Source organism: Centrocercus urophasianus, unplaced genomic scaffold (assembly GCF_019232065.1).
Source record: "Centrocercus urophasianus isolate 14NV4802_14NV808 unplaced genomic scaffold, USGS_Curo_1.0 seq_12, whole genome shotgun sequence".
NCBI classification, from domain to species: Eukaryota; Metazoa; Chordata; class Aves; order Galliformes; family Phasianidae; genus Centrocercus; species Centrocercus urophasianus.
Window position 1 is genome coordinate 37,263,477 of NW_024884364.1, and position 12,278 is coordinate 37,275,754.

General features: G+C 56.2%; 1 protein-coding gene across 1 annotated transcript; it reads right to left on the reverse strand.

Annotated features, from left to right (window-relative positions):
* Positions 1-1,315: 1,315 nt before the first annotated feature.
* LOC122155830 (maestro heat-like repeat-containing protein family member 2B) lies at positions 1,316-11,463 on the reverse strand. Its single transcript, XM_042810079.1, is given in 31 exon segments — positions 1,316-1,402; positions 1,539-1,693; positions 1,950-2,102; positions 2,543-2,652; positions 2,853-2,976; positions 3,144-3,230; positions 3,626-3,718; positions 3,835-3,970; positions 4,116-4,195; positions 4,505-4,627; positions 4,847-5,002; positions 5,138-5,260; positions 5,458-5,577; positions 5,842-5,949; positions 6,286-6,338; positions 6,463-6,604; positions 6,840-6,880; positions 7,007-7,166; positions 7,339-7,446; positions 7,592-7,711; positions 8,030-8,103; positions 8,189-8,302; positions 8,418-8,487; positions 8,730-8,822; positions 9,310-9,453; positions 9,821-10,005; positions 10,008-10,232; positions 10,390-10,555; positions 10,699-10,821; positions 10,973-11,094; positions 11,396-11,463. Coding segments are annotated over 31 exon segments (3,585 nt in total). The 5' UTR covers positions 11,421-11,463; the 3' UTR covers positions 1,316-1,350.
* Positions 11,464-12,278: the final 815 nt, after the last annotated feature.

Below are 12,278 nucleotides of genomic sequence, written 5' to 3' on the forward strand. Positions count from 1 at the left end.
TTTTTCAGTCGCTTCAAGATTTAGTTCTGATGTCTTCAATGAATATGAGAAATACCCTGGGACTGTCTGAAGGAATTAGACAGCAAACTCAACACAGAAGTCTACGTCTAACACCACTGAGGAAGCAAGCCATTACGTGTCAAACCTGGAGGATGGCAAGCTCGACTCACACATCTCAGGAAATCAATGAATTGTAATGGTGACAGGTCTGCCGTGTGTTACAACATGCTGCAGCCAGGACCCACTGGGTAGGCGCCTGCAAAGAATATTTCACCCTTCTATTCTTCACGTTCACTGCTCAACGTCCTTTTCTGATTGACTGTTTCACTTCCCTGGCTTGGGTGGGTGTTGAGTTGGGTGGGGGGAAAATGGAATGAAATGCACCAAGGGCAAGCTAGAGACTTGTGTCTAGGCCAGAGCAATGCCAGGTACCAGTATAGGTTGGGGACTGACCTGTTGGAGAGCAGCGTAGGGGAAAGGGACCCGTGGGTCCTGGTGGACAGCAGGGTGACCACGAGCCAGCGCTGTGCCCTTGCGGCCAAGAAGGCCAGTGGCACCCTGGGACCTACTAGAAGGGGCATGGTTAGTAGGTCAAAAGAGGTTCTCCTGCTTCTCTACTGTGCCCTGGTGAGACCGCATCTGGAGTATTGTGTCCAGTTCTGGGCCCCTCTGTTCAAGAAGGACAGGGAACTGCTTGAGAGAGTCCAGCACAGAGCCACAAAGATGAGGAAGGGACCAGAGCATTTCCCTTACGAGGAAAGTCGGAGGGAGCTTTGGCTTGGAGGAGACTGAGAGGTGACCTACTGAACGCTTACAAATATGTCAAGGATGTCTGTCAGGAGGATGGAGCCAGGCTTTTCTCAGTGACATCCAGTGACAGGATAAGGGCAATGGGGACAAGCTGGAACAGAAGAGGTTCCACATTAATGCTAGAAAGAAACTTCTTCATGGTGAGGGTCACAGAATACTGGAACGGGCTGCCAGAGAGGTGGTGGGGTCTCCCTCTCTGGAGACATTCAAAACCTGCCTGGACGCATTCCTGTGTGACCTAACCTAGGTGTTCCCAGCAGGGGGATTAGATTAGATGAGCTTTTGAGGTTTCTTCCAACCCCTGACATTTGGTGACTCTGTGATTCTGTAATTGGTATGGAGAAGAGACAGCAGCTATTAAAATGAAGACTTGGTTTTAAAAAAAAAAAAAAAGAGTACTATTTATTTATTAATTAATTTATTTATGTATTTTTAATAAATAATACAATTTTTAAGCTCATCTTCCCTTTCTCTTTTCTCTTTTTTCTCTTTTCTCTTTTTCTTTCTCTTCTCTTCCTTTTCTCTTTTCGCTTCGCTCTTCTATCGGCTCCACCGTTGCAGACAAAACTCTCTTATTCTCCTCCACATCTCACTAGAAAAAGGAGAATCACAAGTTGTGACTAAGAAATTGTTGTGTTTCCTCCCGGGAAGCATTCCTCCTTACTTCCTCTGACAGAGGCAAGCTACAACTGGGGCTGCACCAACAGCAAAGGCAGGAGTGCTGATACCTGTCTGTGGGCCCAAGCAGCCGGGAGAAGTTGTCAATCATGACCTCTTTGTGGCAGCGGGTGAGGATGACCACCGCCTGGCACAGGAAGGGCATGAACGTGCTCTGCTGCGCGGATGATGTGCAGCTGCGCAGGATGTGGAGGATTGGTAGCACCTGAAAGAAGAAGGGCAGAAAGAATGACTTGCTGCGTCCTGGACTCTGCAGGGCCTAACGATGGACATTCAGCACATGAGCAGTGCCTGCTCCCTTGACATGCTGCCAAGGCCTAAGCCTAAATTGCACGCCAGCCACCCTGTCCAAGCCCTGGCTCTGCACTCAGGCTGTGCTTCTTTAGCACAGGAGGCAAATGGCACAAGGTGTAGTGCAACAGCCAGCAAAAGTCCAAGAGAGGTGGAAGAAAGTCTCTTACGTCCCGACAGATGTCCTTCCCGTACATCTGCAGAAAGGTGATCATCCACTTCCCAGCTGCACGCACGCGCATTCCCCTGGCTTTCCGCAAGGTCTCCTTGATGGCCATCAGGAAGTCAACGGTGCGTTCCAGGGGGAAGTTTCTGCACACCATCTGCAGAGAAAAGAGAAGAGGAGAGATCTCATCACTGCTCTGCGGCAGCTCTTCAAAACAGAAAGCAGTCTTAGGGCGTTCTTAGTTCAGCAGCTTGCCGGTCATTCAGGGGCCATCACAGCGCTCCTGCTCTCCTACCCTGCTCTTTATACGGAAGGCGGTTGAGCCTTCTCTCAGCTGCTCCACCCATGGTTTCTGCTTACATGCAAAGCCTACCTAGCAGCCACAGTCACACACACACACAGACACACCATGGAATCAGCTCCTTGCATGGGGGGCCTGAAGGGCAGACGTAGCTCAGAGCCTCCTGCTACTTGCTGAGAAAAGAGGTCTCAGGGTGACAGCTCATTTTGGAAATGGTATGAAAGGCTGGGGACAGCCTAGGGTCGTGCAGAAGCCTATGCACTGAGATGCCACCACCCCTTTTTGGGTCCACTTACCCTTGCCAGTTTGGATGAGGTCTGGAACTGAGCGATGGTGCTGCAGTCATTCAGCCCCTCACACAGGCTCCCAGCGTCTCCTGAATCCATGACTCTGTTGGCCGCCTTGGCTGGAAAGAGCACGAGAGAAAAGGGAAGTCATGCTTCTGGAAACAGAACTGCTTTCCATGGGGGAGAGACTGAGGACAGGGTGGGGACAAGAAGAGAGCTGTGCACAGTGCATCTCCCTCCTGTACACAGGGCCCAGCCCGTGGGGCTCTGGTAGTGCTGCGGAGGAGAGCACAGGGCTGGTGCATCCCGCTCTACTCACCTTGGATTTGCAGAAGGGAGCTCAGGCAGGTGGCGGCCAACTGGCGGGATGTGGGCATGGGGTCACATGTCAGCGGAGCCAGCAATCCCACCAAGGAGCCAAAGGACTCACAGGCATCTCCTCTCTGCAGGAATGAGAGGCAGGAACAAAGCTGTAGGCAGCCCCAGCTCTCCCCAGCTTCTCCTGCCCGTGCCTTCCCCATGCCAGCATGCACAGCTGGGCGGAGCTCGCCTTCCAGCTCAGGGGCACTGGGGAGGGAGCAGGGAGCATGCAGTGGGGCTCTTTACTCACCGGAAGCTCTTCACAAGCAGCCAGCAGCTGGGAGCAGGTCTGCAGGGCCCTGTTACGCTCCCACATGTTGTTTGAGGTCAGTGATCTCTGCAGGACCTGAAGCAGAGCATCCATCTCACCATGGACATTTTTCCCTTCCTGCCATCCCTCTCCCTGTCCCTCTTTTCCCAACAGTTTCCCTCAGGTCCTGCCCTGTGGCTCCACGTGGACCCCTGCCTCACTGTGCGCTGACACTGCTGCTCCCATTTTCTGCAGATACTGCTGCCTCCTAACCCAGGAGCTTTTCCTCGGCTCTGCCCTACCAGGGGCTGGCTCCTGCCTTTCCCCCTGCAGAGCCCATTTCTCTGCCCGTTTCTCAGCTCGCAGTGAGCTGGCCTGTTAGCAGGAGATTTCTCCCCCTTCGATCACACTGTCAGTCCCCAGATCTCTGTCCCTGCTATCAACGGGCACCATGCTTCCTCCCTTGCCCCACACGTACTCACCTGGACTATGTTCTGGAAGAATCCCCGGGTGGTCTCTGTCTCAAGCAGGACCACCATGAGCCGGCCCAGAGCTTTCAACGATGTCTGCAGAAGCTGAAAGCAGGAGAGGGGATTGAGGTGTGGCATCACGGCTGCTGCTGGAGCACAGGCCGTGTGTGCTGAGGTAGGGCTCTGACGCAGAGGTGGCTGGGAAAGTTACGGCAGGTTACCTGCAGGTACTGTGCTGCTTGCCGTGACTTCTTGATCTTCAGCATCATCTCTGCTGAAGGGTGTGACACAATGTTCTTGCAGCACAGAGCCAACATTTCACGTGCATCCTTGCTTCCTAAAGAGGGCTTCAGCTTGCTGACAGGAGGAAAAAAGGAAGAGAAAGCAGAAAGGGCCTTTACCACTGCTCTCCAGACTGGTTCAGACAATGTCTGAAGCTTCGGAAGCTACCCTAAAGGGGGACCACCATCTGCCTTGCAAGCCTAGAGGCTCCCACCCTTACCTCAACTGCTCCAGGGCCAGAATCACCTTGAGGGGCACTGGGGAGACAGGGGTGCCCAAGTAATACTTCTTCAGCAAGTCCTGCAAGTACCAGAGAAACATTGTCAAAGTGGGCAAGGGCCACGAGAGAGCTCTTCCGCCTGGCCCACAGACAGAAACAACTGCCACACACCAGCCCCATCGTTCCCACATTTCCCATGCAAGCACTGCAGGATGCAGCAGCTCCACAGCTGGTGGACCTAGCCCGCTGCCTGCTGCTGCCTGCCAGCACCCAAGGGCTCCACCAGCTGGAGACCTATGGCTGAGGGAGACCTGCATGGCTCCAGGGATGGGAGCCTCGTGGCACAGCCCAGAACTCCTCTGCAGAGAGCCCTGGCTCTAGGCACTCACCATCAGGATCTCCAGCAGCTTGCTCTTCAAGGAGGGGTTAAAGAAGGCGGAGCCACCCACAGCATGGACAGCAGAGCTGAAGTCAGTGATGCTCTGCACCAGCGCGAGCTTGTTCTGCAAGTCCTGAGGCCAAGAGAGAAGAACATTCTTTGAACTGTGGGAAGGGCCAGGGGCTGTAAAGGGGACACATGGGGCAACACTAAGGGAAGGGCTTGGATCTTCATCTGGGCACAAACCGTTCCCCAAGGGACCTTTGGAAAGAGAAGGCCCATCTCAGCATCCCCCCACGCGGAGGGGCTGCAGCTGGGTGCTCTGACACCCTGGCAGACTTCGAGCTCTCACCTGGCAGCTGCAGCTGTACAGCAGCAGGATGTTGCCCACAATGTCTCCCTCCAGGCGGGCGAGCAGCTGCTCCTTGGAGGCTCGCAGTGCCAAGCTGCCATGGGCGAGGATGAGAGCGCTGCGTGTAGCCTGAGCTCTCGCGCTGTCCAGCTCCGTCTGTGTGGGGAGAAATGCCTTGAGACACTCGCTCAGCAGCCCCCAGTGCCCTGCGGTGCACCTGGGCTCCCAGGTCAGGAGCTGCTGTGAAAATAAGGCAGAAGAATGCCAAGATGGAAACCCGTAGCACTTTACCTTCTTGCGTCTGGAGATCCTCCCATTCCGGCCTTTGCACAGCCTGGACGCAAACATGGTGAGTGTGTCCAGGACTGTGTGGAAGTTGCTGTCAGCAGCAAGGCTGACAAGAGAGATCATTCCCTGCACAAAAGAACGAGGGGCAGTTGGCCCAGGCCTGAACCTGCTGGCACGGCCAGCCACAGTGGCCGGGCTGGTCCTTGCCTGGGGGAAATGGCAGCACTGAGGAGATGGAAAGGCCCGGAGCAGGGCCAAGAGAAGCCCTCTGCCCCAGGGACAGAGCGGGGATGCTCACAGAGTTGGAGGAGAAGAGAGCTCACCTGGGCCTCAGATGGCTCCTCTGCATTGGATTCCTCCAGGTGCTGCAGCAGCTTCTCCTGGACATGGAGGACTTCCTTACAAGCTCCCAGAACGGCACCCAGAGCCTTGTACAGGAAGGTCTGCGTGGGAAGGGAAGGAGTAAGCTGGGATGTGGCAGCAGCCTGACCTTACAGGAGAGGGCTAGATGGGAAGGACCCACACTCCCTGGGAGTCGCTGAGAGCAGCTGTGGAGCAGAGCTGTAGCCAGCCCCAGGCAGTTTGCAGGGAACCGCCCTGTGAGGGCACAGGCTGTGGAAGCAGCGTGAGCAGCCCGTGTGGGCAGAGCAGCAGCCTCAGCCCCAGCCCCAGTTGGGCACTGCTGATTAGAGCCGCGGGGAACTCACCTTTTCTGCAGAGCTGCTGGCAGAGCTGCTCAGCCGCCGGCTCAGCTCGCAGCTCAGGGCCTTGGTCCAGGCCTCGTCCTCCACGACGTCCAGCGATGCCCTCAGGAACTGTTGGAGAACAGGAGAAGCCAATGTTCCCTTGCCCTTTGCCTCTTCCCGTGTTCCCAAGTCACTGCAGCCTTCTGGGGAGAGGTGCCTGGAAGAACAGCCCCTCTCCCAGCTCCCCCCAGCATTCCCTCCATTAAAGCCACCTACTGCTCCTCTCCTAAGACCCCCCTTGGGCTTGGGACAAAGAGGAAGAGGCAGCGCTGCAAAGGCGAGCAGCTGCTCCACAGCAGCTTTTGAGAGGCTGTTCCTGTCCCGTGGTGGCTCGTATGGGAGCGGGGCTCCTTGTGGCAGGCAGGCAAGCATTTCTCTGCACCATGTCTCTCCACAGTGCTGTACCTTTAGCAGACGGTGCTCCCAGTCTTCAGAGTTCGGGAAGCTCTCATCTTTCCCTGCACAGCAGCAAGAAGCAAGAGAACGTTGCTTGGAATCAAGCCACAAAAGAAGAGCTGCACCAAACCTGGCTTGGCTTGGGCACTCGCCCACTCTACCTCTCCCTCCCCACCAGCATTTTACCTTCAAGGCGCTGCAGCAGCAGGGGGATCTCAGCAGCCCACTTGGCCCCCACAGCTCTGTGGATCTTGCTGTGGAGGTTTTGCAGGAGCAGCAAGGCAGCGGCTTGGAGTTCGCTGCCTGCAAAAGGGCTCCCTGCCACCACCTGAGCGAGAGCAAGGAGAAACAGGTTCACTTCTGCTGCAAGAGAAGCGGCTTCCCCCAGGAGGAAAGCAGCTTGGCTCTGCCCTGATGGGCAAGGAGCAGCCAGCAGCTTGGCCCATGACATTGCAAGCTAGGAAGAGAACGGCATCCCCAGGAGTGAGGCAGGTGCTGGCACGCTCGGCCATGCTGCTTCCTCCTCGGGGCTTGTGGCACCGGCCTCAGGAGCATCTACTTACCAGCAGACGTGCCAGCAGTGTCTGGGGAGTCAGCAGTGGGCCTGCGAGGAGAAAGAAGTGCTGAGTAAGACTCCAAGACACTCTGTGCCCTGCCACGTGCACCTCTGCTCTCCCTTCTGGGTGCTAACATGGGTCAGCAGAGCTCACGGGGGAGCTTCTGCTCCTACCTTGAAACATGGAGCTGAGGAAGTGGGGATCCAGATCTTCCATGTCCCGCACCGTCAGCTCCCCTCTCTTGGCCAGGGCTTGGACGCAGCGGGAGACCGGGATCAGCATGCCGGTGTACTGGGCTGGCACCACGTACAGCAGCAGCCGCGGCCACAGGAGCTGTAGGGAACGAGGCAGTTGAGCATGTCAGCATTCGTGCCTCCGCTCAGAGATAAAGAGGACTCTGAATTTCCTTCAGAGCACGCTGGAGGACAGACCTGAGGTGTTGGAAGGGGACGAGGAACACGTGGTGCAAAGGCAAGGAGTGGCAGCAGGGCAGAGTGTGACTTACTTTGGAGATCCCTCTCGCAGAGACATCCAGTGACCCCAGGATGTTGATGCACAGCTCTTGGAGAGCTCCCTCTTCCTGGGCTTCCTGGGTGGAAAGGTCTCCGGCTGCCTGCACAACAGTGGTGTTGAAACACTGGTTACTCTCAGTTCTCAGGAGCCTCTCAGGAGGCTCAGGTGTGGCCCCACCGGTGCTTCTGTGCCAGCCTATGAGCTGCACAGGTCTTCCAAAGGAAGATGCTGCCCACTGTCCTTACCCTTCTTCCCGTGGTGCGGCTGAACTCCCTGAAGATGTGCCCCACCACATCCCAGGCTGAGCAGCTCCAGGCGTTAGCGCTGAGCAGATCCTCAATGAAGTGCAGCACGGCCCTCCTCACCTGCCAGGGGTCAATTGTGGGTGTGATTTTCCTGCTCAGAAGGCCAAGGGAAGCCACCTGCTCATCAGGTGCCCTTTGGGCATGAGCAGAGATGACAAAAGCAGAGGAGAAGAGGTGAGGGCCAGGCCTTAGCACCAGGCTGTGCACTTTCCATGCACAGCACAGGGACCCGACCGCTCCACTCTGCCTGCTCTCCTGACAGGAGCCATCGTGACCATGTGGTCGATGCCCCAGCACATCCCCGGTCACCCCAGGCCCTGCCGTATTGGCAGCAGCATCACCACCCTGACAGTGCTTTCCTTTCCCCAAACAGCTCACCCGGGTCCTGGGGTCACTGCACACACGCTGCACAGCCTCTGTAATCTGCGGCAGCTTCTCTGTCATCGCAGGCTCTGCAAGAGATGCACAGAAGCATGCGTGGAGGCACAACTCAGATGGCAAAAGGGATCCCTGGAAGTCCCGACCCGTGGTACTGACCATCAGAGCGAGCCAGAGCGCCGAGCAGACCCAGGGCTGCCACGCATCCAGCCTCCCACTCATCGCCCAGCTGCGACTGCAGAAACAGGACCGTTTCCTCTGGGCAGATTCGGGCTGCAGAAAGGAAATGCCATGCTGTGTTAGTGAGCAACTCGTGCCCATTCGTGAGGTTACAGAGAGATGTATTGGCCAGAGCACCGGCAAGCATCGCCAGAGCTCCTCTCCTTACCCTGCAGCAGGATGCAGCGGGTCAGCTCTGCTCTGTCAGCCTCGCTGTGCTGCTTGGCGTCATCAGAGAGCTGTGGGAACAAAGTCCATTTGAGAAAATCACATGAGCATTGAGGATGGAAAAGACACTGTGCTGCCAGCTCCTGTCTCCCTTGACACTCTCAGGAAGAGGACACACAGACAAAACTAAGCCTGCCCCACAGGCATGCAGGAGCTAAGGCTGAGCAGCCATCAGAGGCTCAGAGCTTTGCAGTCCTCCTGAGGCTTAGCCCAGAGGGAAACTGCTGTGCACACAAGGATAGGCTCCCCTTACCTGATAGAACACGGCACTGGTGACGGCCAGAAACTTGTCCTTAGGGATGACAGACTGAACTCCCGGTAAGGCCTCCAGGAACATACGAAGGCTCTGCAAGAGACCAGCAGAGGAAGAAAGGGCTGAAGCCACATCTAGCCACTAGGGAGCAGAGCAGAGGAACTGTTTCCCAGTGGTTTGTCTGCTGGGAGAAGCTGCCACACAAGTGTTCTTGTTTGTCCGTCCCCCCCAGCAGCACCAAGAGAGGCTCTCTGCTCTTAGCTGAGCCTTGGGGCTTGGGCATCATTTGCAGGCATTTCCCACCCGCAGCCCTCTTCTCCCCCATCAGATTCAGGAGCCCCCATGGTGGTGGTGAAGCCTCCCATCCCCAGGAGATGGGCACCAGTGACTCTTGGCTTCCTCCTGGCTCCTGTCCACATTGTTCCTTCCTGGACTGAAGAGCTCAGCAAGCCTCAGACTTCCCTTGAGCACCTGTTCCTTCTTTCTCCAAGGACCGCCCACCTCCTCCCTGCACCCCCCTGACCCCTTGTGGCACTTGCACGGGCCCCACGTCCACACCAAGCCCTGTGCAACATCTTACCTTGGCCACCCTGCAGGTGTCTTGCATCTCCTGACACGGGTGCACGAGCCAGAGGAGCCGCTCCCAGACGTGCTCTCGGGGCAGCTCCTCTTGCAGGAGGACAGTCATCATGGCAGCCACAGCCCCGAGAACGGCCTGTCTGTCCTGGAGAGGGATGGCAGAGGCCCAGCATCAAAGACTGAACGTCTGCCCTTCCTACAGAGAGGGCTTTCTTTTTCCATTCCCCTTCCCCACACCCCTGTGCCCAGCAGGACATGGGCTCGCTCTCCCTGGGCAGGCAGGTTTTCCCCATACCCTCATCCCCGGCTCTCCCTGCCACAATGCTGTGACTTGTGACTGCTCCCTGGCAGGGAGATCCAGCCCCAAGCACAGAGCCAGTTTGGGGCCCTTTGCAGAGCCAGCCCACACCCTCTCGACACCCCTCTGCTCTCAGCCTGCTGGGCACAGACAGAGCTGCCAACATGGATGCCCCAGCTGCCATCTGCCAGGCTGGGGATGAAGCAGTGCTCACCTCTTCCTCCTTGCAGTCCTGCCAGTTGCTGACCACAAAGAAGAAGAGCTCATGAAGATTCTCATACATTTGTTCTTTCTCTGTGGCAGGCCAGGGGCTGTGCTTTCCAGAGGACAAGTGAATCTTGACGCCATCCATCCATTGTTTCACAACTGAAAACAAACAAACAAACAAACAAGTAATTAATTACAGAAAACAACAACAACAACAATGCAACAAAACAAAAGAAGAGAAAAGGCAGCCTGTGAGAGTCTGCAGCAGGGTGAGGTGCAAGGGCTGTCCCCAGCCCCCCTGCCTTGGGGCCGGCACTCACCAGCACAAGCAGTGCGCAGGGTCCGGCCGCTCCTCACCCGGCCCACCACACTGCACAGGCCGGCCAGCGTCAGCCACACAAAAGAGATGCACTGTGGAGCTGCAGAGAGGAAGGAGAAGGGCACGGTCAGAGCCTCAGCAGGGAGGGAGGAGAGGCTGCAGAGCCCTGCACCCCCCAGCTCTATGCACATCATGCGCAAGGGGAGAGACCCCTCTCCCTAGTTGTTATAGATGTCAGGAGGCTGAGGGCACTCTACCATAGATGCCGAAGAGTTTGCTCAAGGTGACGAGCACAAACTCCTTGCACATCTCCCGTGTGGCCTTCAGGTGGCCCTGGAGCTCGGCCATCACCATGGAGAAGTGAGTCCGGGCCAGAGCCACCAGGACATTGCTGGCAGCCGTCCTCACGCTGTCCGTCACGCCCTGAAAAAGAGTCACTGGTGACACACGGCACAGGAGGCTGCCCGAGCCTTCCCTCGGAAGGGCCAAGCCAGCGCCGTCTGTTCTGCCAGCAGAACAGCAGCACGGGCAGGCAGCTCCCTTTGCCTTCGGGAGTGAGCCCTCACCTGGGCTGCTGTCAGGTCCTGGGACACCTCAGCCAGCAGCCGGTTCACCACTCCGCACGGCGGGCGGCTGTCCTCTTCCCCCAGGACGTGCTCCAGCTCGCAGTACGCCTGCTCTCGGTCACCCTGGGAACAGGGATAGGTCACGTTTTGCTTTGCCCTTGTTCCCGGGGAGCCGCCCGCTGCCGCCCATCGCTATGCCGATGTGCTGCCGGGGCCTGGCAGCCACGGGACAAGAAGCAGGGCAAGGACCGATGGTTGGACGTCCCCAGCTCACCTCCTGGTCTTGCAGGCGCTGCAGCAGTAAAGTCACGGCACAGGTGGGGACAGGGCTTTCCACCCTGCCTCTCTCCCCGCGACGTGTGCGTCTGGGCATGCAGCCCACACAGGCAAAGAGACCTGGAAGGAAAGAGCAGAGCAGCTGCCGCCGGTGTTGCTTGGAGCCAGGGCCGAGCATGCAGCCAGCTCTGGGAGGAACGCTCCTCCAGCCCCACAGCGCGGGGTGGGCTGCGCTGGCACGCGTGTGGTCAGTGGGGAGAGGGGAGAGAGCCTTCCCCTTGTTGGGGTACTGGGGAAAGCACAGTGGGCGGCTGCACTCAGCAGAGCAAGGACAGTGCTGCTGGCACGTCCTAAAGAGACACTGGAGGCACACACGTGCTCGGGCAGCACCACGGTGTCCAGAGAGGTGGAGGGACCTCACCTCGAAGGGCTCTCAGCCGCTCCATCACAACAGGATGCTTCCAGACAGACACAACGCTCTCTCTGGGTTCACTTCCTGCGCGTCCCACAAGCGGACTGAGCCACCGCCCCCACCGCTGCCACAGGGGTGAAAGCCACAACTGTGACATCACAGCAAGGAGTGTCACCTCACAGAGCATGACATGCCCTGGGCTGGGTCCTGGGATCCTGTGATGGTGCCTGTTTTCTGTGTTGGTACCTGCTCATGTAAAGGCTAAAGGCAGCTTAGAATAAACAGATCAGTTTGTTTATATTCATTGTGTGGCACAAAGTGAATCTAGGATGAATAGTGGAAACATTTTTCATGTCTTACATTACAATAACTTCAGAAGTCCCCCGTAACACACACACTTTTTTTTCCCTGAGACATGTGAATATTAAATTGATATCAGTCACAACCTTTAAGTGATTTTTCAGAAGTCGTGATTTGTGTGACTGAAACGGAAACCATTAGGCAACTGCAGCTGTGGTATGAAGTTATGAAGATAGTTCTCAGATGAATTCCAGTATGTTTTATGTTGTCTTAAACATTTCATACAAATGCTCTCAGGAATACCTCGTATTTAGAAAGAATCCAACTCAGGAACAAATGTTGTGATTTTAGATCACTCTTCAGTTGCAAAAAAATCACCAGCTATTGACGTGTTTGCCATCTTGCATTTAACAATCAGCATAGGTAGGATTACTCAGAGGAAAGCAATAACACGCAGCAGTAATAGGAACTATACTATATGAAATCATGGAATGAAATTTATCTTTACAGTGTCTGTTTAATTGAGATTCTATATGTACCACTTCAGAAAGCAGTACAAAACATTCATTGCTCCAGTCAAACTGGAATTTGT